Here is a 27915-nt window from a genome sequence, read left to right as displayed (position 1 = left end):
GTCATCTTCCTGTAACACCCCCCCCCCCGCGCGCCCCCGCCCACCCACACACACACACACACACACACACACACACACACACACACACACACACACACACACACACACACACACACACACACACACACACACACACACACACACACACACACACACACGCTCACACCAATTACTTGAGTGAGAGTGATACCCACAGCCACAACACTAGAGGAGCGACATGATCTGGACAGAACAAACATTCATTCTACTACTCTAATGTGGAAAAGATCCATCCATCCATTAAAAGATGTGAATCACCCGTTTCTTTCAGCATTGAATAATGGAAAAAATACGGAAGAGGGAGTCAGTGTGTCAGTGTGTAGAAAAACAGGCATGCCTGATGAAGGCCTGAGTGACCAAAAACCTTTCCTCTCCCTCTTCCCTATTTTTGCCATTATTGAAGCTCATTACTCCGACGCACCTGTCCGTCGCCGTGGGTGTGCAAAGGGACATGTTTTCTCTTCTTTCAAAATTGCGCTGACAAAAGATCTATCAGGAGACCACAAGTGGAGGTAAGTAAATGTATTATATTGTGTAATTGTAATTTGTATGCTACTAGAGGTTCACGCGCCTTCTGGGCGCTCACATCTATAGCCACGTGTAAAAGATATTAAAAAAAATAAAAGAATCCCATCATGCACCTGTAACCCAACATGCATTGCACTGCATCGACGCGTGTGTCACATGAACGGCTGTAGCCAATCGGAAGAAGGAAACACAGCTGTCCACTTCCTGTTTCTGCAACGTTTTAAAACCCTTTTTTCTCTGAACCTAGGCTGCATCCGCAGTGATTGAACAGAACAGAACGCGGACGTTCTGGGATCATTGCTCATCAGCAATGATCCCAGAACGTCCGCGTTATGGACGGAGTTAGTAGTGGTGAATTTCAGAAATAGAAACTGCAAAAGCTGGGTTGAAAACACAGAGGTAAAGTGAGTGACGTCAGAGCACAGGCACAGCACAGGTGTAAACGGCACTTCTGCATACATATGGTCTATGACTTGGCCACCCGACTGAACACAAAATGTGAGCAGCCTCTCTCAATTGTAATATAAGATATTTATGAACTGAATACATATAGGACCACAATGGAAACAAGTCCCCATGGACATTTCTTGTGCACAGTCAGTACCGCGTTTACATTTCTCTGACTAATAAAGTATTCAATCAATCAATACATCACACACATGCATGTGACGTACGTTGTGTTATTCTGCACACGGCAACCTTCCCGCTTAATTGGCCCTGGAGCTGTCTCTGGCATGCGCTATATGGCTAATTTGACCCGCTCCCGGCCAACTGCCTTCACCCCCTCAGTGTCCCACTCCATGAAGGCCCTCTTCTTCCTCTTCATTTTGTCGACTAAAACTGTGACGAAAAATGTCAACTAGCTAAATTTGAGTTATTTGTACTTATGTATTTCCAATTTCCAATACTTTTACTTCTACAATTATTAGAAAACAATAATTGGAAAAGTTACTTTGTAGATTTAGTTTTTTTTTAAACTTTGTTTTTACTTTGTAGATTTGGATTATAATTACAAACGGTACCACTTCAGCCCTATATTTGGCCATTTGAAAATAGTAGATGCGACGCATTGTGAGCTTGTAGATCTGCTATTTTCAAAGGATTTCTATACATTTGAAAACTTGAAATGGGACATTCTTTACTTTTGGTACTTTAAGTACATTTGTAATTCCGGACTTTTATTTGTAACAGTATTTATTTAGTATTTATTTTCACTTAAGTAAAAAGTGTGAGTATACCTTTTCCACCGTTGACCTCTCCTCACACAGTGCCTGATGTAATCTTTTATAACATGACATACCCTGCAGTGTGCCCTGCAGAACACATCCCAGTCGGTCGTCTCAAGTTCAAAACTCAGCCACTTGTCCACTTCTGTGAACATTGCTGAACAGAGAGACAGGGAGACAGACAGTGACAGAAAGAAGAAGATAAGGAGGGAGGGATGGGGGGGGGGGGGGGGGATGCAATAGAGAGTGTATTATTTTACCAACACAATAAACTGCATGGACAATGCTATGCACTGAAATTGATACAGCCCATTAACCCTGGCAACACCGGGCAAGCTTTTAACAGGGTTTCCTGCGTGTATATGAGACTAGACCAGTTATCTTAGTGAATATATGACAAGATAAAAAAAGATACACACACACACACACACACACACACACACACACACACACACACACACACACACACACACACACACACACACACACACACACACACACACACACAATTAAGCAGACGTTTGCTTTAAACTGAGGAAATCTCATAAAGGAAGCCACAATCACTCTCTGCAAAGGCAGATGTATTTATGTTTCTGTCTGGTTCGTGTTATAAACAGTCTATGTGGTAAGGTGGATAATGGATAGAGGTCACAGAGAGGGCATTTATTGGCATTTGTTTATGGTCTTGAAGGCAATTTTCACTCATGAATGATTCACACGGTATCAAATAGGGTTGGTCCAAATGATCAGTTTGATCAGCTATGCAAGTCATCAGGAATTTAAAAACTACTTTAAATGCACAGACATAGCATGGGTCAAACACAGAGCACATGGAATAACTGCATGTCTGGGATAGACATCAAAATTATTAAAGGTATAGGGTAAGTTATTTTCAAAAAATACGTGTTAAATAGCTCTATATTCTATACTCGTCGCTATAGAGTGTTTGTGAGAGAACTCAATCAGGATACAAACAAGTGAAATTGGAAGTGATGTGACGAGACAAATAAATAAGCAGAAAAAAATGGAACTGGACACTGATAAATGGGTACTCTCTCCTGATTGGCTGAAATCTTAAGAGACATGCAGGGAGACCTCTGTTACTGAACAAACACCATATAGCAATGATTACTATCACAATATAGAGATTTAACCTTTTAACCAAACACTTTTTGTTTTAACCAAAGAATATCACTTTAAAGTGGTGCCATGCTGCACAGCATGCCATGCCTCTGGATGAGGCTGCCATGAATGACTGAGTGGCTCAAATTAAGTTGACACTTTCTGTCCATGTTCTACGAGGTTATATCATCATCTCTAACCCCATGGTGCTCACTGGCCGTGTGATAATAACACTGCATCCGATTCCCAATGTCCTGACTCCTAGATGACAGGCACACAGGTTGCAGCCAAGTCCATCCCGCTAGCCCTCTGCTCTGACATAAAACGCTCATCAAAACCAGCTGCGACCAAACCGCATGGGTTTGGCATTTTAACTGCATGTATACGCATTTCACATATAGGCTATATACATCCTAAAAGCAGATTAATGGTTTGCTTCGATTGAAATTTCGACAAATTGAAAAACCACACTATACTTTTATTTCCATTAGACAAATCTGAAGAACCCTATTGAAATAGCAATACACAACATTGCAAGCATGTAAGAAAATAAAATGGGATTTTATCATTTTACTCAAGTCGTCGTGACCCATAATAGGCCTAATTGGTCCGTGACCCATGCACAAATGGGTCCCGACCCACTGTTTGGGAAACTGGGCTATAACCACCAGTTATAATGTATAGGATATAACCACTCAGGCATGAGTCAGGCTGAGGCTATATTATTAGTCTATTGGAGGGTATAGAAATTGGTAATTGCGCACCACTGATGCAATCGTGCAAATAGGAGCTCTGTTGAGGAATGGAATCAATGAATACGCACGCGGTCGAACTGTCAAACCACGCGCGCGAGACGCCGCAGACGCGCAACAATGACCGCTCGGTCTACCCAGCTTGGTTGCATCTGTTTCATTAATGCTTGCGCGCCGCGCAGATGAGCAACGTGGCGGAATTCTACACTCAAATTTCTGTCCACCTGGAACGAGATTTATTGAATTGTGTGTAATTTTGTGGTTGACGATTTTCTGCCAGTCCATCTATCTGCAGTCCTGCACGATGAACAATTAAGCAGCACTTCTTTCCAACGAAGGATAATTACTGTCTGCTGGAGAGCTTTTACGCACAGAGGAGCCTCGGTCGTGATGTTGACGGCGACTGTGTCCAAATTATAAATAATACTTCCATTAAGAAGCTCCTATAAGTAGGGGCAGGAGATCATAATGAGGTATGGAGTGGTGGTTCTGGCGGCTGGGTTTACCGGGATGCTCAGCTTCAGTTTACTGGCCGTGGCAATTGGAACCGAATATTGGTACATCATAGACGTGGACAAACCAAACTACACCGATTCAGAAGATCTGAGTTCTCATTCAGGACTGTGGGCGACAAATGAAGGTATATATCAGCGTAGAAAATTTATTTTTATTGAGTTGTACGTTATAGCAAATCAAAATCATGAGTTAATAATCTCTGAAGTGAATCAACGACGTCTCAAAACCACACTCGCGTTTGTCCCCTATCTGTGGTAATGATGCAGGTGGTGGAACTGCATGGCAGCTATGGGGAAAAATATAGGCTGCTTTCTTTTCGGATTCATTTCTAAGAATGATTTAAATAAGCAAGCGTAGGCAGCTCAATAACTGTGGCATTTAGACCTAGTCCACTTTTTGCGCGCTTATGCACTTGCAGGACTCGCCACCATCACACCGACCGTCTCTTTCTCCTTCTCTTTGCTCCAGTCATATTAGTTCATGTGTGATTTATATTGATACCAGAGTAGCAGCCTAAAGTGTGCCCTGATGTTGTCCATGCATCATTTAACAGGAGCAGCCTTGTCTTTACAGTGCAGACATTTGTGCATGCTGTGATAGACCTTTATTGATCCCTATAGGGGGGGAATCACTTGCAATATTCTGATATGAATCATAATTGCCACTATAATGTTATGTGATCATATCATATAATATGATCACATAATATTGTAGTGGGAATTGTTCTTATCGAGTATACAATCTTAATAACATCAATATGTGGAGTACACAGCAACATCCTGATGTTAACTGTAATAAAACTGTAACACCCATAATGTGCATAGATCTCCTCCTCTATCATTATTCCCATGCAGGGAACGGCAGTTTCCAGCTGGTCCCTTCGCTTCTGGCAGACACCTCCAACATGTCAGATGTAGAGAGACACCTTCTGAGTGAGTCAGTGTGTGTTACTCCATTATTAACACTTCAGGTGAAATTTTATTCCAAAAGACAAGACATGTGCAGAGCCTCATGCTGTAGATCCACTATTTTCTATAGCAAGTGGTTAAGTGTTCCCCATGATCTTTTCTAGCCACCCTCACATGGGATATTTCAGGTGAATCAATATAAGGTTTAACCCCAAAAAAAGTTGATACAAAAGGTTTTTCAATGGATTCTGGTAGTATTGGGCATTCTAAATAACATACTAAAAGTCTACCAAAATCTACTCCCCAGAAAGCCGTCATTTTCAAGATTACGTCCCAGACGGAGTTTAAAATGGCCATATCTAAAATGGGAAAACATTTGCAAGTATCTTTCAACTTATTCTAGTACCTCTGGACATGCTTAAAAACATACTACAAATTTAGGAAGATATACCTTCGAGAAAGGCATCATTTCTAAGATGGTGTTAAAAATGGCAGGCTTATAAAGCTTATAAACCGCTATACTGTATATCTCAATTGAAAAGTAATTATACAAAAGATTTTTCACTTGATTCTTGTAGACATGCTTATGAACATACAAAAGATTTAGGAAAATACACCTTCCGGAAAGGCTTCATTTTCAAGATGGCGTTCAAAATGGAAGCCGGCACCGCTATACTGTATATCTCAATAGAAAAAAATTATACAAATGATTTTTCACTTAATTCTGGTAGTATTGGCCATGCTAAATAACATACTAAAAGTCTACCAAAATCTACCTTCAGGAAAGGCTTCATTTTCAAGATGGATTGAGATATAGCCATTTTAAGCTCCCGGACGCCATTTTGGACACCATCTTGAAAATTAAGCCTTTCCCAAAGGTATATTTTCCTAGATTTTTGTTATGTTCATAAGCATGTCCACATGTACCAGAATCAAGTGACAAATCATTCATATAAATATATTCTATTGAGATATACAGTATAGCCAATTTAAGCTTGGCTGGCTGCCACGGCTGCCATGTTGGACGTCATCTTGAAAATGAAGCCTTTCCTGAAGGTAGATTTTGGTAGACTTGGTATGTTATTTAGCATGGCCAATATTACCAGAATCAAGTGAAAAATCTTTTGTATCAATTTTTTCTATTGAGATGAGATATACAGTATAACGGTACCGGCTTCCATTTTGAACGGCATCTTGAAAATGAAGCCTTCCGGAAGGTGTATTTTCCTAAATCTTTTGTATGTTCATAAGCAAGTCTACAGGTACAAGAATCAAGTGAAAAACCCTTTGTATATATTTTTTCAAATGAGATATACAGTATAGCCGTTTATAAGCTTTATAAGCCTGCCATTTTTAATGCCATCTTGGAAATGACGCCTTTCCCAAAGGTATATTTTCCTAAATTTGTAGTATGTTCTTAAGCATGTCCATAGGTACTAGAATAAGTTGAAAAATACTTTGAAAATGTTTTCCCATTTTAGATATGGCCATTTTAAACTCTGTCTGGGACGCAATCTTGAAAATGATGGCTTTCTGGAGAGTAGATTTTGGTAGACTTTTAGTATGTTATTTAGCATGCCAAATACTACCAGAATCCATTGAAAAACCTTTTGTATCAATTTTTTGGGGGTTAAGGGATATTTCTAATACTTAGTGAAAATGTGTGCAAATCTTTGAATATAATTTATATATTTAAAGTAAACATTTTTAACCTAAATCTTTGCTTCTGCGGGTCCCTGGAACAAAATATTTTGAGGTGGGGTTCCACAGCCACATACATTTTTGGGGGGTCCTTGACATGGAAAAAGTTTGAGCACCACTGATAGTATTGAATAACATAAGTTTTTCAGAAAACTGTTGATTTTGAAAACTGAATCATTTAGAAGACATTTTTAGAATTGCCTCGGGTCTTAATGGGTGGTGGTGGTTAAATGTTCGTGCCAAGTTCACAATAACTATCTTGCATGACATTGTTTCATTGACTGTAAATGTGTCTGTGGTGTTCTGTTGGCATGACATTGTTTCATTGACTGTCAATGTGTCTGTAGTGTTGCACAGGGTTGTTTCATTGACTGTCAATGTGTCTGTAGTGTTGCACAGGGTTGTTTCATTGACTGTCAATGTGTCTGTAGTGTTGCACAGGGTGGCAGTGATCGTGTTGCCCCTCAGCCTGGTTCTGCTGGTGTTTGGCTGGATCTTTGGTCTGGTCAGCTCTCTGGCCCATAGTCCCACCTTGCTGGCCTGCACAGCATCCTATCTGCTCTTCTGCAGTAAGTCAAAATGTTCTTCTCCATAGATCTGAGGCCTGAGTCCATATGTCGTAATGGGAATACCGTGTGGGTCTGAGCATGAGCAAAGTCATGGCCCAGCGGGCAAGAAACATTATACAACATGCACGCTCTTAAATGAGTGCGTGGGTATACAGTATGTCCTGCAGACTCATCACTCCCTCTACTTTGTGTGTGTGTGTGTGTGTGTGTGTGTGGGGCATCCTTGAAATCCAATGTTGTGTTAACTTGCTTCAAAATGAAACAAACCATAGACTTGGCTGCCATTCGATTTACGTTAAGTGCTCTAAACAAACATTAAAAAGTCCATAGACTTGGCTGCCATATGACCTAATTTGACCCAAATCACACTTGTGTGAAGTGAGGGGTGCCCACTGTGGCTTCCACACGATTGGAGATTCGTTACGAGACATGAATGCAGGGTGTTAATGTATAAAACGAAACCAGTCACAAGATGTAATTTGTATTGGCCACATACATTATGTCTCACGTCGTCATAAACAAACATTAAATACCTATTTGTTCACACTTTTAGACCATATCCATGGTCATCATATGGGCATACCTAACAATGGATGCCAAAAAAATGGGAAAATGTTAATTTTTGTGTATTTTTGCCCCTCCTATATATACAGGTTTAATGTTTGTTTTTAAAACGCCATTGACAATGAAGGGAAAATCTACGTCATATTGTCCCTCATTAAGTCTTATTGTTAATGGCATTTAATGTTTGTGTTGGCACCGTTTGTTTTACATCTCCTAATCAACATGAGTTAGACTTTAATATATTAGCGCCCTTCACTTCACACGGGTGTGATTTCTATATCAAGTCCATAACAATCAAATTTTAATTACTTCCTTTGAACGAAAACGTGCTGCGTGATAATGTGTAGAAGCTCACGTGCATATTAATGAATCTTGATTAGATTCACCTGTTTGATTGCCAGTCAAGTTGAGTCATCCTCCAAACACAGCTGCTTCTGCTACAGAACTCCTTAATCTTTCTAATCTCATTCAAGATGACATCCAGACAGTGTATTACTCGTTTTAAACTTAATCACCACACAAAAATATGTATCTGAAAACATTGAAGGGATGCGACGCTCTTGGATCAGAAGCTCAGAGCCTGCCGTTTCAAGCTGAAACTTCAAAATAAAATGACCAAATTAACCATTTCACCCCGTCTTTAAAAGTCCATAGACTTGGCTGGCAAATGATTTTTGTTGCTCTAAACAAACATTACAAGTCCGTAGACTTGGCTGCCATATGACCCTTAACGTCACAGCCTCCCCCCCCCCCCTCCCTCTGTCTTCCTATTGGTTGACCCACATGACGTCACAGCCCAAAAGGGTAAACAACCCCGGTAATAATTATGATAACAATAGTGGACTCGCTACTCGAGCCCATACTTCCAATTTACGTGCTTTTCTTGGAACAAATAAAATAAACAACTATATTATGCTAGTTAAACTATAGTTAAAGGCGTGGTGCAACGGAAATGGTGGACATTTTATTTTGAAGTTTCAGAAGGTTTCAAGTTGAAACACCGCTATGAAGTTTCTGAACCAATCAGCGTCGCATCCCTTCAGGCGATGGGACGGTACCTATGCTATAGCAGCGCATGGTCCGTGTTTGTTTACAAGTCAGATAATAATGAATTGCATTTTTATAGCGCTTTTCCAAGTGCTCAAATCGCTTTACAATGGTTCATTCATTCATACATTGGGAGGTGAAGCGGCTAACAGTCGACGCCAGCGTCCTCACTTCCCACATTCACACACCAATGGTGGCAAGCTTACACCGACCGACTCATTGGAGGCAATGTAGGGTTGAGTGTCTTGCCCAAGGGACACTTCGACATGTGGACAGGAGGAGCCGGGATTCGAACCGCCGACCCAGGGATCATTGGACGACCTGCTCTACCTCCTGAGCCACAGTCGCCACAGATAGTCGGCCATGCTGTACCAGTTTACTGTTATGTGGCTAATTTCTACCCTATAATGTTTTCAGATACATATTTTAGCGTGATGATTAACACTTTCAGCGCCGCCTGCTGGCCATTTGAAATGACCGCAGGGAGCCAGCTATAAACCCTATATAGGCGCCATTCTATTACCGTCAATACAGCCCAATACAACGAGTAGAGGCGCGAAAACATTTTCGAGCAGCAACCTACATGTCTCAGGTTTCACCACAAGCAGTAACATGGCTGGCGTTCAGAAATCACTGTTTACATCTGAACGCTGGGCGGTTTGGACTAAAACAACAACTTTGGAGTATTTTTCGGAGAAAACAAGCAACAAAGAAACGACAATGAGTGGATCCTTATGGGAGGCACGCGCATTGTTCCTCACGATGGGAAGAACGTGGGCGCTGTCTAGCAGCCTAGGCAGCATGGAAGGTTAGTGTTGAGCTTCGGCTGCATGGTGCTAATATAACCCTTACTACACGCCATCTGACGGGTTTGGCGACCTCCGGGGTTAAATATTATCCCGTCATCTGACGGGTTGCGAGGCGTGGATCAGGTTCTGGTGAGCAGGCGGGCAGCAGAGTTTTTTTTTTACACATACTGAAGTTTCTTGAGAACTTTGGAAGCGGCTATCAGTCGATTTTGGATGTGATGAATGAAGGCATGGATGAGTTTCTCTGCAGCAGTTTGGGAGAGTGTGGGACAGGTAGAGGCTGTTGCGGAGGTGGAAAAAGGCTGTTTTGGTGATCTGGTTGACGTGGGAATGCAACCTTAATGACTTTTGGTTTTACTGTTGTTTTCAAACATATAGGTGTTAAGGACCTTGCAGACTGGTGCGTTTTTCGGAAATACGTCGGGGTAAAAAAACAGCTCACAGAAATTCTCTCCGATATTCAGGTCCGAAAACGCAGCAGTCTGTAAACACCTTTAGGATTGTGTGAAACGTACATCTCTATAGCAGGCTAGGGCGAAACGCGCTTGCTGAAGGCTGCAGCCAAAAGGCTGCATATTGTAAATCTCTGTGCAGACATTACAACGATCTCATTTGAGTTAATTAAGTTGAGTTGAGGTAATGATTGTTCATCAGTTACTATAGTATGCAGAGGAGGCACTTATAGTAAGAAGAAAATCAAGACATATTCAGACAAAGTGGATTTAAATTGGAAACTGCACCAAGGTCTAAGTAACTAACAGTGATGGTTTCTTTAGTAGATAATTATGTGAGAGGCTGTCGAGAGAGATGAATTGGATTTTCACTGATGGGGTACAAATAAGTTCCTCAGTGTTCATTAACCAAATGTAGGATTGTATTTCAGTCAGCACGGAGAACCACTGTTTCAACACCTGTTTCAAAATAGGCAATTCAAGAAGTATAAATAATCATATTCCAGTTACGGTAGCTTGTGTTTCTTAGTAACGTGGAATATAATATTTGCTAGTTTTATCCTGTTTTTTGTTTAATTAAATAATGTTTTGCAGGTCAGAAATGGTTACTCACACGATACAATATACTGAATTATTCATGCACACTCATTATTGGAATTGACCACAGTTAGAAGATATTAATGATCATGTTCAAGTGGCAGAGAATTGCAGCATTGAAGCACGTTTTAACAACAAGGCAATTCATCGTGCTTTTACATAAAACATTAAGCAAGGAAACTCATTATAAAAGTACATTTCGATTTCAGTAAAAATGAAGAAAGAAAAAAGGAGTAAGTAAAACACCCATCTCCTTTAAGCAAATTAAACACATTATAAAAGTACATTTGAGTTCAAAGACACAGAGCAAAAACACACTATGAAGTTAAAAGTAATTAACTGCCTTTCACACTTTCTCTTTAATGGCAAGCAGCCACTTTCTATATATGTGTTTGTTTTACGCAATAAAATGTTCCTTTTGGTGAGGAAATTGAGCCTATTCATCAATTACATTTAAGCATTTAAGAATTCACACACCGTATGTCGTTCTGATAATTGTAATGTCTGTCTACATATCTTCCGACTCCCATTATAATCTTCCTATCTGTATTGGCATGGCATTACAGAAACAATTTTCTTTCAGGCTATCTGAGGGATAGTAGCTCATATATACTCCTAAACACTAGCAGAGTCACTGTGGGCCGCTCTCGTTTAGTAATCTTATAAGAGTATCCTGCTTTAGCAAAAAATGTCCTGGGTCTAATACGCACTGTATCATACAGCAAATGGGACCAGAATTCTGCCGATCCCTTTTTTATCTTGAATGAGGATGTGCCGTTTTTATGAGCAGTGCATGTGCACTGTCAGCTGGAGTGCCAGAAAATCCATCTGAAAAAATGTGCATTAGACGTGGCACCACAGCGACCTCGGAACGGGCGGAATCCAATTCTATAGCACTGAGGGTTAAATTGTACGTGAGGGAAAATACATGGTTGTGTCATAGAATTCTTGCCATTACAGCTGTTACTGCTACTGCTGATGGGTGCAGCCTGCTCTCATTTTGTTTGTTTACAAAGTGACGCCTGTCTATATCTCTGCTTCAATGGTTTCATACTTAGCAGACCAATGGTATATATATATATATTAATTAATTTAATTTCATTTATGTATTGTTTGGTGGGGCACTGTCTGTGTGTGCTTGAGAGCACTGGATAAATTCACACCTCCAATTTGAATTAGGCCTACACAAGATGGACACAAAGCATACTGGGTTTTTTTTACCATCCAAGGTTTCACATTATATAATTGTTATTTATTGTTTTTTTTTTCTTTTTGAGGCGAGGAGGCAGTTGCCTGTGTTCTTGAGAGCTCTGGAGAAATTCACACCTCCAGCGTTGACACAGACTCACACAAAGCATACTGTTTAAAGCAATTTTTGTTTTGTTCCAAGACATTTCTCTTCATTACTCTTATAACCTGCCTGTCTAGGGGTCAAAGCAGTGTTTTTCATTCTAGGTCTCTGGCACTTCTCCAGCACATATTGCATAATATTGGACTGTATCTAGCTCAGAATTGTTAAAGTTCAGCATATATTTATTAGTTATTGTCTCCACCAGGCCGAAGGCATGTGGAGAGAGTATGTTTTGCACCGTCCATCTGTGAACAGCTAATCTCCGGCACCGTTAACCCGGTCGATACCAAAGTTTGCAGGATTGGCCCTTTTGAAACAAAAAGCCTCAAATCATGAACGCAGCGTGCAATTTACGTGAAATCTTTCACAGACTTTCCTACTAGGCTTTCACATTGGCTTGTTATAGCGCCAGTGGATTTTTGCAAAACACATTTTTGGAACAAAATGCCTCAAATCATCCAATTGCCACCAATGGTGTAAGAACAAATGGCACCCTTTTCACATTGGCCTATTATAGCGCCACCAGGAGGCCACAACCTGACCTGGCCTGGTGGAGACCTGTGCCCCGAGGGGCACTTTTTCTAGTTGTTCCTACTGTATGTTTTTACTCATACCTTGTTTTCATTATATCTTGTTTATATTATGTCGGACATAGTATCCATACGTTTTTACGCCTGGAGACTCCCGTCAGGCTTCAGATATGAACCCATTTGATTTGACCGTAGGAACCCGTTGCGACTACATGACCTTGCTCGAACCCACGACCGTCCCCACCACCATCGTGTGCTCTAACCGCGCTTCACTAGGGCCAGAGCCGTAGAAGAAGAGTTGCGACACGCTTTGATCTCGCCGCAAAGCAGGGTGCTGTGTTATAGTTCCAAACATTGGAACTATCCCATTGAGATAGAATGAGCACTTCCGCATTCCATTATTACAATTGGAGTCAACGCTAGTGTTGTCACTCTCATACTAGATCATGCTGACTAGGGCGACACTCACTGCTACTACAACTATCGCTCCCGGATAGGTATCAGCTAACAAGTCGGATACTTTTCAAAGACAGTTAGGCTGGCATTCTGGCTGGAGGTTGAAAAAGCCCACAGCAGCTGGAGAGAAAGCTTTATTGAACCCACTGGCTGCATGGTGGATGGAATCAATCCTGGAACAATGTAGACAATAAGCGTACCTGCACCACAGCGCAGAGAGAGTGTGGGTGGGAGACGAGAAAGAAAGAAAGAGAGAGAAGAGACCTGAGGGCAGTATTATGCATGTCTTAAGTACCAGGTCTTATTACTTAACTTAAAGGGTCACTTCACCCCTGACACAACCTGATCTTATTTTAATGATGTTTAGGACACTAGAAACACTTTTCCTGGGTTTTTGTGTGCGCAATCCCTGTTTTCAGATATCCTGGTAAGGAATTCATTTTATCTACGTCAGAATGCTCATGGCCCCTCCCCTCCGGACTACAACAGTCTAACCTCGCGTCACCTTAGAGTATGCGCGTCACCTACACACGGCTACGCCTACACCTGAAGACAGCCCAGAGGGGTGTCCCTAGTCTCTACTTTGTTCCACCTACAACCCCAGGCCACCCCCACCGATGCATTCCTCAGATTGTTTGTTTGTGTATTATCATGGCATCTGCAGTGCAGAGTGATAGCACTCCATGGACAATATTTATTTGAACCGGAATACACAGAAGATCAACCCCAGCGCAGATGAAACGAGCATGCAGGGCAGCCTGGCCCTGGATATTTTTTACTTGATCAAGTAAGTATTTCTGTAGCCCTGAAACATGATTGTCATAAGAGCGTCATGTAAACCATGGCTAGGTATTTCTGCAAAGTGTAAACATGATGTAAACTTGCATAATCTAGCAATCGATTGCTTTAATGTGAGAGTTTTATAAAGTTAGGGTAGTAGCTAGGCTATGTATGTGTATAGTTCAGACTGTTCAGAGTGTCGTAGTACGTAGACTTGTTTCAAGATTCCAGTTCATAGACGCAGCCATGTTCTATCCTATCGTTACGTTGGGTCCCGAAAATAGAAGGTCTACAAGCTCACAGCGCATCGCGGATTCGACACTTTGTGAGCTTGTAGGTCTGTTATTTTCGGTGCACCAACGTCATGCATGCAACATGTATAAATCAGGCTTCACGTCGGATAGATGATGATGGCCATATTGTTTTCATTTACAGGAGTCAGGACTGGAGGACAGACAATACGGATGTCGTTTTCAGCCAAACGTGAGAGGAACTGCTGCATCGGAGGGAAGAGTTGTGTTCACCTTATAAATAAAAACATTCCCTTTTCCAAGCCTTCATGTCATCATTTCAAAACTTGGAAAACAGCTATAATGAAGTTTATCTAATAAAACGTTTACATGATGTACACCTGCTTGCTGCTCATTGACTATATGTAAAGAATGAAAAAAGGTTGCACCCAAATTCCATCTAGTGTTCATTTGAACGATTTCATTTGGCAGAAATGGCATATTGCATAACGTGTTGTACATTCTCTTCATGTAATCATTTTGCTGGGGATTGCTTACCATACAGTTGAACTACAGTAAAACATAATGTAACAATATCCACTAATTAAAAGCATGATGATGACACGTGGTTACAATGTTACAGTGAAACATGTTCTCTGACATTATTGAGAGTCGCACGTGAATATGAAACGTAGGCTACGTTTTGTTTTATTATAAAATGCATTATATCTCCCTTCAATATCAATCACAGACTTTCTTCATGCTGTGGGAATGACGAAACAATTGAGGAAAAACACGTTTGTTTAGTGATACTATGCTAATTTATATATATTTAGTTTGCTTTGCTATAAAAAGCTACATGACCATTTTCAACCGTAACGCAGACAGCATCGATGCGGCTGCAGCGGCTCTGTCTAATTCCTGAAGAGTGAATACTTTCTTCCAAAACAAATCTAATGTCCAACCGTTTACTGGTTCAAGAAAAAGGAGAAGCAGACTTCACGTTGTACAAGAAAGAACACATGGCTTCATGTCGTGTTGTTTAGTCATCCACTCGAAAAAGGCTAGCAAAAAGTGGTTTGTTATTATTCTTGCAAAAATGAAGGTTGCCAGTTCTTTGACTTTGTGAGAGAAATAAGCAGCCATGTCCATGCAAAGTGCAAACAAGCCTCAAAACAATATGCACATATTTTTGGTTATTTATATTATGTGCCTATTAGGCACATAAGCCGGCTATTTAAAAAAATAATCTTGAGTGGATAAAGTGCAAATGTGGAATATCTTTGAAACATTTTAACAACACATCACAGGGCTCCATGGCACAAATTACGTGGAAAAATACAAATTAATTTGGGGGTCCTTGGCATGTTCATGGAGAACCACTGGTGTGAAAAACATTTGGATGAAAGCCCAAATATCAACTACATTTTAGAAACAAGTCAAAAAAAAGAAACATCAACCAGTGATTGTGAACCACCAATATTTACAAGCAACAAAAATAAACCCAAAGTTGCTTATAATAAGCAGACATGGCAACACTGGGTCACTTCCATGTGTATTTGTTGTTTGTAGAAAATGGGAGGATAAAGATCATAAAGTCACACCTACACGAAGCCTCCCCCTGAGGAACAGCGCAGCAAAGCATTATGGGCATTGTAGGAATTCAGCAATCCAGTCAACCCCTAGTCAAATACACAGACTTCATTATTTTTCTGGTCAAAGGGTGCAAATTTCAAATTGTGCTACTGTTATCTATTACAAATACCATTAACATTGAGTGACTGGATTTTCTTCCAGAGGTGAAGTGACCCTTTAAGACCTGGAGGCGTGGTCAATGCTGTTTGGCCACTCAGAATAGCCAAATGGCATTGATCACGCCGCCAGGTCTTAAGTTAAGTAATAAGACCTGGTACTTAAGACACGCATAATACTGCCCTCAGAGAGAGAGAGAGATAAGACAGAGATCCACAACTCTTGCACCGAGGAGTGTAAAGCACCAAATGCACCAATACAGTTGAACATTTCATCATACAACCTCATGGTCTTAATACATTTGTTACACCCACACTGTGTTAACAGTGATATGGCACAAAGTGAACATGTACAGAATTTGATGAGTAAAACTTGATCAGACATGTGCTTCCCGCCCACGAACATGGCCAATTATGTTGGTTGTTGCAGCGCTGGTACAGCCAGTGTCCTGGGTGGTGGTCAGGAATCTCACACTTGCACCATCCAGACGCCCCAGGATTCATATTTTGTTGACCCATTAAGACCTGAGGTCGATTCTGCAAATGTCTTCTAAAATCAGTACTGTAGTTCTCAAACCTTTTTGTGCCACAGGCACTTCATTCAGTAGTAGTGGATTCTTTTTTTTTTTTCTAAATTCTTATCCCACGATTTTGCAACCCTTTTTTCACCCAGTGTCAATTATCTAATGTAAACCTGGGCACAAAACTTCCTCTGCCAACCTGGGGGGGGGGGGGGGGGCCCAAAAATCTGCACACCAATTAATGCTCCCAAAATATATTTTACTGAATGGTAACGTTTCGGGCCGCAGCCCTTCCTCAGACCTTCAAGGAATGAGTAGACAATACATGTATATATAGTGTGTCCCATCAGTCCCAATCACTGTCACCGATCATCACTATAAATAGAATACTTCAGAACGAAAATACATTGCATGGATGCACCTGGGATGTATCCTCATTCCTCAGTGATGTATCCCAAGGTCATCGGTGTTTCGGGTCTTACGAACATCATACAAAAACTAATTCTAAATTATTCAACATCAAAAATGTTAAAAAATAGCAGATGTACAAGCTTGCAGTATGACACGAAGTGACGTGCTGTCAGCTTGTATATCTGCTACATTTGAATAGCCAACGCTGAAATCCAAAATGATACAGATGCATTCCCGTTTTTAATGGGTTAATTCAAGATCGCTATTTTGCTACACACACAGACAAGGACAGGCGAACAAGGACAATGTTAAGGCCACCGAAAGTATCAATTAAAAACCAAAGTAGTTTTCACATTCATAGAATTTATCTCTGGCAACATTTTAGATTCAGATTAAATCTTTATTGTGCCTAACACACACACACATATTAACTTAGTATATATGATGATTTTGAGTGTGACAGTACAGTACAGTACAGGGACCCCCTGGGGACCCCCACTTTTTTTTTTTAAGATTTTTTTTTTAAGATTTTTTTTTTGCGGCTTACGCCTTTTTATTGGTTTTTGAAGGGACAGACAGTAGGCTGACAGGAAACGGGAGAGAGATGGGGGAAGACATGCAGTAAAGGCCGTGTCGGGCTCGGGAGTCGAACCCGCGGCACACTGCGACTGGATTACCAGTCGGGTGCCCAGACGGTTACGCCACCGCCTGGGCCCATGGTAACTTTCTTAACCGTTTCGGACGCGGGGCGGCTCGCCAGAACCGGGCCGGCACCCTGGGCTCGTTCCTGTGGGTCTGGAAGTTCTGGGAACCTCCCACACGGAGTTGCACCACTCTTGTATATCAACGAATCGACATGAAAAGATTGTAATTGACATTTAAAATTGACTAAATCCATTAAGTGTATTGTCACATCACATCAAGAAGTGGAGGAAATTTGTTTTTGTGCAAGCTACATCAATTTGTAGGAAAAGGAAAAAAGGAGGGAAAATATGGGTTGCCAGCCAGGGGTCGTGGTGTGCTACATGATCAGTGCTCTGTGAATGGTGGCAGTGTCACAGGAGTGGTTGTCTCTATGGTCATTTCTCTGCGAGTGTTGGCAGTGTCACAGGAGTGGTTGTCTCTATGGCCATTTCTCTGTGAGTGGTGGCTGTGTCAGTGAGGGGCGCAGGCTGGCAGGTTGGGAGTCTGATTATCTTAGAAGATGTTTTTCAGGAGCTTGTTTCAGAGACATTTCAGAGGCATTCCATAGAGACACAGAAGACTGCTGGGTTTTATGGCGGTAAATAGACCATTAACCCCAACAACAGGTCATGTTGATAGCGTGTCCCTCCTGTGCAGAGACGTACCGGTATTTAATTAAGTGTGTACTGGAACACATTTTGCAGGTGAACTGTTGACTTAACCTTTGGCATCGAGTCACAGAAGGAGCAATCTGACAAGTTGTGACAACCCAGGCATCAACAACAACAAAAAAATCCCTTTGAGTTGTGGAGCTCTGAATCTGTCTTGAGAGATTACAGAAGAGGACACATTGAGAGTAGACTACACATTTAAATCCAAATGTATGTAACGGAATGTGCTCTGGAAGCAGAGCATAAATCTTGCTTATGGGTTTTATATAACTCATTGTAGACAGTTTAATGGCAACTGTTGCTCTTAAATCTGGTCACCACAACAACTTGGAGCCTTGCTAATGCTTGTTTCTGTATTTCCACCTGTTCTAGAAGAGAAAGAATTGCATCGCTGGATTCCTCCAGAACTATAATGCAATGTTGCACGTCATTGTCTATTCATGGCTTCTTTAATACGTCATCATACATAAACAGACCATTTTACCATTCATGGCTACACGTCATTGGGTGGTTATGGTTACATTTTTATTTACTCTCTAAAACAATCACTTCTCCAGGGACTCAGCGGATACTTTCAAATCCATCAGCGCTGAAAAATGCATGATAAGGTCATGATAATGCTAATGATCATTGATCTGGTTGTTATCAGTGGGCTAAACACTGGTATTGCCCTTTAATATTTTCTAAAATTCAGAAACACAGACTGGCTTATTGATACCATAGCCTATTTCGCTAGACACACGCCATCCTTGGTAATTATTAATAATGATTTGTTTTTGTCTGACTGAGCAAGCTTCCTTCCTGTCCTTAAAAACTATGCTGTTGGGTTATGATAAGCCAGTGCCATCTGACTGTGGAGGTCAAATTTCAATTTAGAATTTTGAGCTTGTTATAAGCTGCTCCAAAAATGAATTGCCCCTAGCAGGATCAATAGTTATTTGAATTGGATTGAATTGAGAACGATTTACAAGTGCACAGGGTCAACGAAAGTGCCATGGACTTTTGGCAGATGGTCAAGGACCTAGAGTGCTTTGAGAGAATTATGCTACAAATGAACGAGGATAGCAAGAAATCAACACACTGCACTTGAATCCAAGTAGCCGTTGAGACAAGGGGAAATCCTTGAAATGAAATGCTCGTCATTTGCATGAACACAGAACAACTTGTTGATGAGCCAAACATTGAAGGGTCTGTCTCTCTTGCTATCTCTAAATGAGAACTCAATGGGAAGTTCACAGCTGTTGTTGCATGCACGAAAGGGAGCATTTCGACAATGCATAGACATCTGTCCATAATGCATTGTATTAAACCCAAATGCGATACCTTTGCATGTCTGCACCGAGTCGAAACAACACGGGAGCCTCAGCTGCTACAGCGGAACAAACATCCTGCTCTTCCACCCCCAACGTGTGTTGTGCTTACCATGCTTGCTGCCCAAGGCAAGCACGGTACGTTGCCATAAATTATTAATCCAATTCATAATAATACGTTTGGGAAACTCAAATCTCCCTGCCATAGAGTTATAATACTGTATCTCCCGCGAATCGATTGAATAGTCTCACATAATACATGACGTATTCAATGTGCAACTTCTCAGTCTATCATTGCCGAAAAGGCAGAGCTAAAAGCTCACAACGCGGTGCAACCAGACGCGTTGTGAGCTTGTAGATTGGCTATTTTTGGTGCATGACACCGCCGTACGATGATGTATACATTTCACTTTTAAAGTGACGGTACACAATGAACTGTCTGTTAGAAAGGTAAGGTTCTGTTCTTTCCACAAAATAATAGCAAATGCTCGAGTCGATAGTGTGCTCGATAAGGACCCGGCTCAATAAGCCTGCTCGATAAGGTGATCGTTATCAATAAAACCTTAACGAGCTCCATCCCTACTTATCCCTCACATGTCACCATCTCAACCTCCCAAACCTTCTAAACTGGGCTGTTCCTCTAATGTAGTCATTATAAGAAGACTTAATAACTACTATTCACCTGTTTCGGCGAGAATGTACTGGGGCTCCTTGTGTGTGCTTCACTTCCTCCACACGTCCTATTCAGCCAGTGTTGCAATGTCTGCTTATTAAAAGCGACCTTTGGCTTGTTATTCTGTAAAGTCGCTTGTAAATATTGGTAGAAACACAGACTTTTGTTGGGGCTTGTTTCTAAAGTGTACAGTAGTTGCTTATATTTGGGCTTGCTTCCTAATATCGTTTAAACCAGTGGTTCCCACATTTCTTCACGTCAGGGAACCCCAGATTAATGTGTAATTCTCCACGGACATCATCTGAAAATATTTTGTGCCAGGGAGATTGTTAAAATGTTTAAATAATATTCAAAATATTTCAATTTATTCTCAACATTTTTCAAATAGCCGAAAACATTTGGCTTGTTTTTATAGACCTGGCCGCTTGTTTCTTTTGCAAAATTTGGCAACACTGGTCATAGCAGCAACAGCAAGAGGAAGAGGAAGTTATGCACACACAAAACGCAAAGGCTCATGGGACACTGGAAACAGGTGGATATAGGCCAAGAGGAGAATTAGCAAGAGAGGCCAACTTTGCTTTACTTCCTGTATCTGCGTGAGGTGGGCGGTAACATTATTAGGAGACGGGAAGAATGAGAATTAGAGCTGGCATACTTGGTCTGCATATTGAGACAGGCAGATACTGTACAGTATGTAGGACTAGCAGCATGCCAAAGTTTGTGCTATTGCCATTGAGAATGCATTGGGCCATCTTGCCTAGGAGACTTCTATATAGACGGCACGTTTGCCAGTTTCACCCAATTACGCTCTGCATTTAATCTCCAACACTCTGACTTATTCAGATACTTTCAAATTCGCCACTTTGCTAACCGCAATACTGTACTATTCCCACAGATCCCACCAGCTTCAGGTATTGACCACATTCTACCAGTTGCTCAACTGCCAAAAGGCCAAATTTCTTTTCTATATAACCTTTTACTGGTAGACACACCCCCTGCTTTGCACAAGATTAAAGCGGGGTGGGAAACCGAATTTGGTACCACTCTGTCAGATACATTTTGGGATACTGCGATAGTACAATTAACTCAACCTCTTCCTGTGCGAGACTTGGTCTCATACAATTCAAAGTACTTCACAGGATACATTATAGCAAAGCCAGACTATCGAGAATATATCCAGATCTCTCCGACACCTGCGATAGATGCTCTCAGGCTCCAGCAGATTTGACTCATATGTTTTGGTCATGCCCAAGCCTGGTGGACTACTGGAGAAATTTCTTTAGTGTTATCTCTGAAATTCTAGGAATGAATGTGGATCCGTCACCTTGCATTGCTATTTTCGGTGTCCCTGAAGAGGGAGCCAGACTGAACAATAGACAAAAAAATATAGTCTCATTTGCCTCTTTAATCGATCGCCGCCGTATACTACTGCTATGGAAAAACCATCTACCTCCGTCAAACACATCCTGGTTACGGGACCTAATGTCATTTCTGAAACTAGAAAAGTTAAATTTGCTGTCCTTTCTATGGGTGGGAGGGGGGGGGGGGTACTTGGGAGTAGGGGGAATACTGGTGGGGTTTTTTTTTTTTTTTTTAATGACAAAAATCCACAAACATGCAATGACTACCATGAAACGCACCTACTGGTAAATATATATATGTACCATGTACCTATGTATGTATTATGCAATGCGTCACTGCCAAGATGTGGAATAAAAATTCAAATATAAAAGAGAATGCATTGGGCGTTTAAGTTAAATAACTCCGAAACTACATATCATTTCAAAGTAAAAAGTTCCAGCATGTGTCTCCACAGTAAGCTGAATTATAAAATGTGTGAATGGAATTTCTAGGTGAAAGTGCTTTTTTGACGTGCCAATATCTGCCATTGAGCCCCATTGTGAATTTCTCAAATTTGAAAGCACTATATTTCTAAAACTATGAAACATTTCAAAGATTTCTTTTCAGGCAAACCGTCCACCGTAAGATGAACCTAAATAGGTTTGAATGGGGTTTCTAGGTGTAAGTACAGTATATGTAGGCACGGTTGAGGAGGATAGATTATGTAGTCTGTGTGATCTAAAGGAAATTGAAAATGAAATGCCATTCTACAACTCTATTAGGGAGAGACTTTTTAATAAGATAGATCCAAATCATGAATTGATATGGTTGGAGGACTTCGAGAAACTAAAACGACTATTTCAAAAGTACACCTTTTCATTTGCCTCATTCCTTGAAAAGGCCTGGTCAATGAGGAGGGCAATTTACATGTAAAATGGCCTTGTTTATTTGTTTTCACTTAGTTTTCATTTTTGTTCAAATACTGTACAAATATGTATTCATGTATTTAATAATGCATTTTGGAATATGAACAGGAATACTATAATGTCAGTTGTTTTCAATGTATTTTGTTAAATATGTCATATAATCCCATATGGGATGGGCCAAAGTGGCATGACACGAAAATAAATATTTCATTCATTCATTCATTATTTAAAAGTGAAATAAAATGTGTGTTCCAATGCTTAATAATTTAATTTTCCATAACTGTCTTAGACTCTTGGTTGTTGGGGGCAGATTTTGGAATCATGCATGCATTACCGCCACCTACTAGACTGAGTGTGGAAACAGTGCTGTTGTCAGGGGGGGGGGGGGGGAGAAGCAAACCACGCCTACTATATAGGCCTATTTCACAGCCCGCTTTCCACGCCCACTTCCGTAAATAGTGTTGTCATTTAACATTAGCATTTACACGTTTTTTTCTCTGGAGAATCTAAGTACATTTTCTAATGTAAAAATGTGACAGACCAATATTATTATGAAGCAAACAAGATGGTAAATCAGCTCGAACAGATAGAACAAACCTTACCTTGAGAAAACAAAAGTTGTAGACTTCTTCAATTACCTCTGTTAACATGTAGCGTCTATGGAATGACGTCACGCTATCACCACTAACCCCGAAAGGGGGCGTATTAAGGGGGCGGGGAAATTCTGTGAGATTATTTAGGAGACCATTTGTAGGCTTTGTGTAACATTTCGCCTCTAGTGGTTCCAATGAAGTTGGCACATCTTCATACATAAATCATCTTTGATATAGACATGCATGAGCCTTGTTCAGCAGCCTGCACCACCTTAGAAGTGCTGTGATGCAAAATACATCACATGTTCCCCTCCCATTTTCACTGCACGCACCCACATGCACACTAATACACTGGGCCACAATGGAAACAAGCCACTGGGGGTTTTGAATCATTCCCCATTTTCTTGGAAAAGAGAAAAGCATGTAATTATCTACCTCAGTTACATATTAACCTTCCTCTTAAAATAGAAAACAAAAGTAGAGATGTTTGATTTCTCTCGTATCTTATTTGCAGGCCGTACATCCTTGTGTTATCTTGTGTGTTTGTGTTATTTAGCAAAACTATTGACTGTACTATCTGTACCGTTAACAATCTTGTTAATAAAGTATTAAATCAATCAATCAATCAATACATTTCTGAACTTTTCCCCCCTTCTCACTCCTAGAGAATGTAGCACCCTCAATTCTGTCACCTCCTGTCATCTTCATTAACCATCCTAACTATTGGGAGCTTAGCAACTCAAGCCCTATACTTCATCATATGACAAATATAGAAAATAGCCAATCTACATGTCTCACCTCACGTCATGATGTAATTCATTGTTTTGGAAATCTGGATGGAAACCTTCCGCCTATAATGACCTATCCCCTTCTCTTCTGTTGCCCCTCCCGTTTGTCTGTCCTATAATGACCTATCCCCTTCTCTTCTGTTGCCCCTCCCGTTTGTCTGTCCTATAATGACCTATCCCCTTCTCTTCTGTTGCCCCTCCCGTTTGTCTGTCCTATAATGACCTATCCCCTTCTCTTCTGTTGCCCCTCCCGTTTGTCTGTCCTATAATGACCTATCCCCTTCTCTTCTGTTGCCCCTCCCGTTTGTCTGTCCTATAATGACCTATCCCCTTCTCTTCTGTTGCCCCTCCCGTTTGTCTGCGAGAGATGGAAACCTTCCTCCTATAATGACCTATCCCCTTCTCTTCTGTTGCCCCTCCCGTTTGTCTGTCCTATAATGACCTATCCCCTTATCTTCTGTTGCCCCTCCCTATAATGACCTATCCCCTTCTCTTCTGTTGCCCTCCCTATAATGACCTATCCCCTTCTCTTCTGTTGCCCCTCCCGTTTGTCTGCGAGAGATGGCAACAACTTCTGGGAAGTCACATTAATGACCCAATGCCCAAAGGATGCCAGGTTGGAAGTGGTTAATTGACAGCAGGGGTGTAGTGCTCCCACAACGTCATTGTTCCATTACTGTCTCTCCGTTGCGTATCAAATGTTATGTATTTATGCCAGTGGGAATTGTTCTGTATGTTTGTCTGTGTAGAACAAGGCATAATGTACTGTTAGGCCTATTACGATTTTTATATAATTGCCCTATTACCTACAGTATGCTGAATAATAATCTAAAAAAGAAAATGTTATTGCACGCCGTTCCCAGCTTTTTGAGCAATCGCACACGCCCTGCCAGACTGTATTGCATTCCCATGGTGAACCATCCGACGTATCTCTGTGAGAACACACCTGGCTGCTTTGCATTCCATTAGGTCTTCAGCTATACATCCCCACACCATCCTATATATCCTCAATGCACTATCTGTTGTCAATCATTGAGGTGTCAATGCTTTAACTTAATAATAGCATATAGGCAGCCGCAGCACACTGTGCATAACATTAGAAGTTTACCTTCCTTCACATACAGTACATAAAGCAGCACATGGCAGTTCACCTACTGCTGCTGCAGTCAGTGGTGAGATATTTGTCCAAAGCAGTCAGTATATTATTATATTTAACTAAATCTAAAACTAAAACTAAAAGGGCATATATATAAAAGGGACAAGGACTGACACATACAGTATACAGATTTCTTCATAAATGGGACACAGACAGACGGGTACTACTATTGGTCTGATGTGACGTAGATGTGAGGGCCGCTATCTTGTGTCATTCAAATAGCATTCCTACTGTAAAAACAATCCACACTACACCCTTGATTGACAGTAATTTATGCAGGATAACTACCATAAAGCTAAGCCCCAAAGTGGGCATGTCTAAAGGTCATTCAGATAATGAGGTCCCATGACGTGACTACTGGCTATTGTATTAAGATGCTGCAGGTTGACATCCACAGCAATTACCTTTAGATAGACAGACACCTGTGGGGGAAATGCAAGTGTCATCACAACAACATTAATCAAGAAAAACACAGTTAAGGGTATAGAGTACAACTAAGACGAATAAAGGTAAAAGTTCAGAATTAATTGTTACCTTTTTGAATTAATTGATTCTAGCTAGTCAGACATAATCTATTCAGGCCACATCTGCTCTTTCAAAGTGGGTTTATCCTCAGAGAAGTAAGAAAGAACATGTTCAATGTATTGTTCCCTGGTGTTTCTATCTGGCATCAGCGAAAACTAAAGAAAATAAATCAATTTAGACACGTTACAATGCATTTAGCAGACGCTCTTATCCAGTGGGACTTACAATGAGCAAGGTAAATCACTTACATAGAATGCAGAGAGACAGGGTAGTGCCTCATCAACCTAGTACAGATACAGTGCATCGTCAACCTAGTAGAGTGCATGCCTTTTCAAACAATATTATCTATATATATTATATCTAAATAACAATCTGTACATTGAAACTATAGGATACCAGGTAAACGATGAACCCAGCATCTTTCTAAATAACATGCGATCTAAATGACATTCTTAACATTTGTGCTAGCATCCATCGAAAGAGAAGCTGGCAAGAAGGGGTACCTATAATGACATGCCAAAAACAGGGATGCCAGATTGAACGTTTTTTATTATAGTATGGTTGCTTGACATTAAAACATAGTATCCATAACGTCACACCATGTAGATGGATGGATGACCATGGATTGACTGAGATGCAAAAATGTGATTATTCTGCAAAAGAATGTTCAGGTGTGGAGAAGATGCATAAAAGAACAGAAATTGACCAGTAGATTTTAACCATTATTTTATACTATAATTATTCGTGAACATTTGTGCAAATCTTTGAATATATATTTTTAAAGATTTTTAACTCAAATCTTTGCTTCTGGGGGTCACTGGAACAAGGCCCTTGACATGAAAAAGTTTGAGCATCATGGATATACTGTAGCAACATCAGAAAACTGTTGGGATTTAGAAGACATTTCTAGAATCGGCCTCCTCAGGTCTTAATCAGAATCAGCTTTATTGTCACATCACAGTTTTACAGGTACAAAAAAGTGGGTAAATTCGTTTTTGTGCATACTTCCCATGCAGCGTGTCATTTTTCCAAGAAAAACAAAGCAAGGGATGAAAAGGAGGGGGGGGGGGGGGGGGGGGGGTCAAAAGATCAAGGCAGGAAAAGAAAGAAAGTTTTTAGCGCTTTTACCACAAAAAAGTACAGTTAAAGGGTTTTCTTCTGTGTGGGTCTTAGATATTTACAAGCTTTTGCTTATTTACAGGCTTTTGCTATACAAACTGTACAGCCAAAGGGTCTCTTAGCTATTCTTAATGGGTTAAATGCTAACACCAAGGGGTGGCAATTTCCTCCCCATGGACCACAAATGACACCCCCTGATCCCTCTAACGACATCCCTGATCTGTGTGTTGTCTGTGGTGTGCTGTTATCCTCAACAGGTCTATTCACCCTCTCTGGGCTGAGTGTGTACATCAGCTACTCCCAGCATGCCATGGAGGAGTTCCAGCGAGTGGTTCCCCCTGAGAGTCTGGCCTGCGTCAACGTGTCGTTCGGCTGGTCCTTGGGCCTGGCCTGGCTCTCCTACAGCCTGGAGGTGGCCACCGGCCTGCTGCTCATATTGGCCACAAGGAGGGCACAGCAGAAGGGCCACCGGGACTCTGGCGTGACCATCGCTATGGTTTAGAGACACGTCTACCCAAATTCACACATGATGTCACACATGCTATTTCTATGGTTTAGAGACACGTCTACCCAGATTCACACATGCTATTTGTGGAAGGGGAATTCTGAGTGTTCATTTAAAGGTGTAGTTCACCCAAAAAAAATTGCTTATTTTCTAATACCGCAGAAAGAGTCCTACTGAGTCTCCTATACTGACCGATGACCTGGTCTTCAAAATATTGGCAGATCTCCATGAAATCATGGCTTCATGCGGTGTGTAATTGATAGAAAATAATTTGGGGGGTGAACTACTCCTTTAACTCTGAGAGTATACAAATGTAACTGAATGGACCCGTACAGTTTCTCAGAGTTACAAATGTCTAAATGAACACTGAGGATTTTACAGATCGTCCTGCAAGGTCATCTGTTGGTTTAGATTTTCTTTTAACCAGGCAAGTCAATAAGAATGAATTGCAACAGGTTGAATTTGATTGAAAGGTTGGGTTAGTTTACAGCAGATGACATTGAAACAGGTGTTGAGGTCTGGGGCCTAGTTCACACCTACACAACAAATGTTTGGTCCGTGTGTGATGCCTGATTGCTTTTTGATTGCTGCTCCAATTCATTTTCAATGGGAGTCACATGGTTTGACCAAACATTTTTGTTTGATGAGGGGGGAGCAATCATTAATCAGCGATCAAACACAAATGTTTGATCAAACCATGTGACTCCCATTGGAAAAGCATTGTGGTGGCCCAAAAAAACAAAAAAACGACCAAACATTGCTTG

At 41.0% G+C, this 27915-nt stretch overlaps 1 protein-coding gene across 1 annotated transcript; it reads left to right on the top strand.

Moving 5' to 3' along the window:
• Positions 1–4135: 4135 nt before the first annotated feature.
• On the top strand, positions 4136–27671 carry LOC306936923 (transmembrane protein 235-like; the record flags this gene model as incomplete). Its single annotated transcript, XM_079520586.1, has 4 exons — positions 4136–4307; positions 5038–5115; positions 7224–7361; positions 26904–27671. 4 exons carry the CDS (start codon positions 4136–4138, stop codon positions 27146–27148), a joined length of 633 nt encoding a protein of 210 aa, XP_079376712.1. The 3' UTR covers positions 27149–27671.
• Positions 27672–27915: the final 244 nt, after the last annotated feature.

Source organism: Electrona antarctica (assembly GCF_951216825.1).
Source record: "Electrona antarctica genome assembly, chromosome: 14".
Lineage (NCBI taxonomy): Eukaryota > Metazoa > Chordata > Actinopteri > Myctophiformes > Myctophidae > Electrona > Electrona antarctica.
This window is presented reverse-complemented; position numbering and strand designations above follow the sequence as displayed.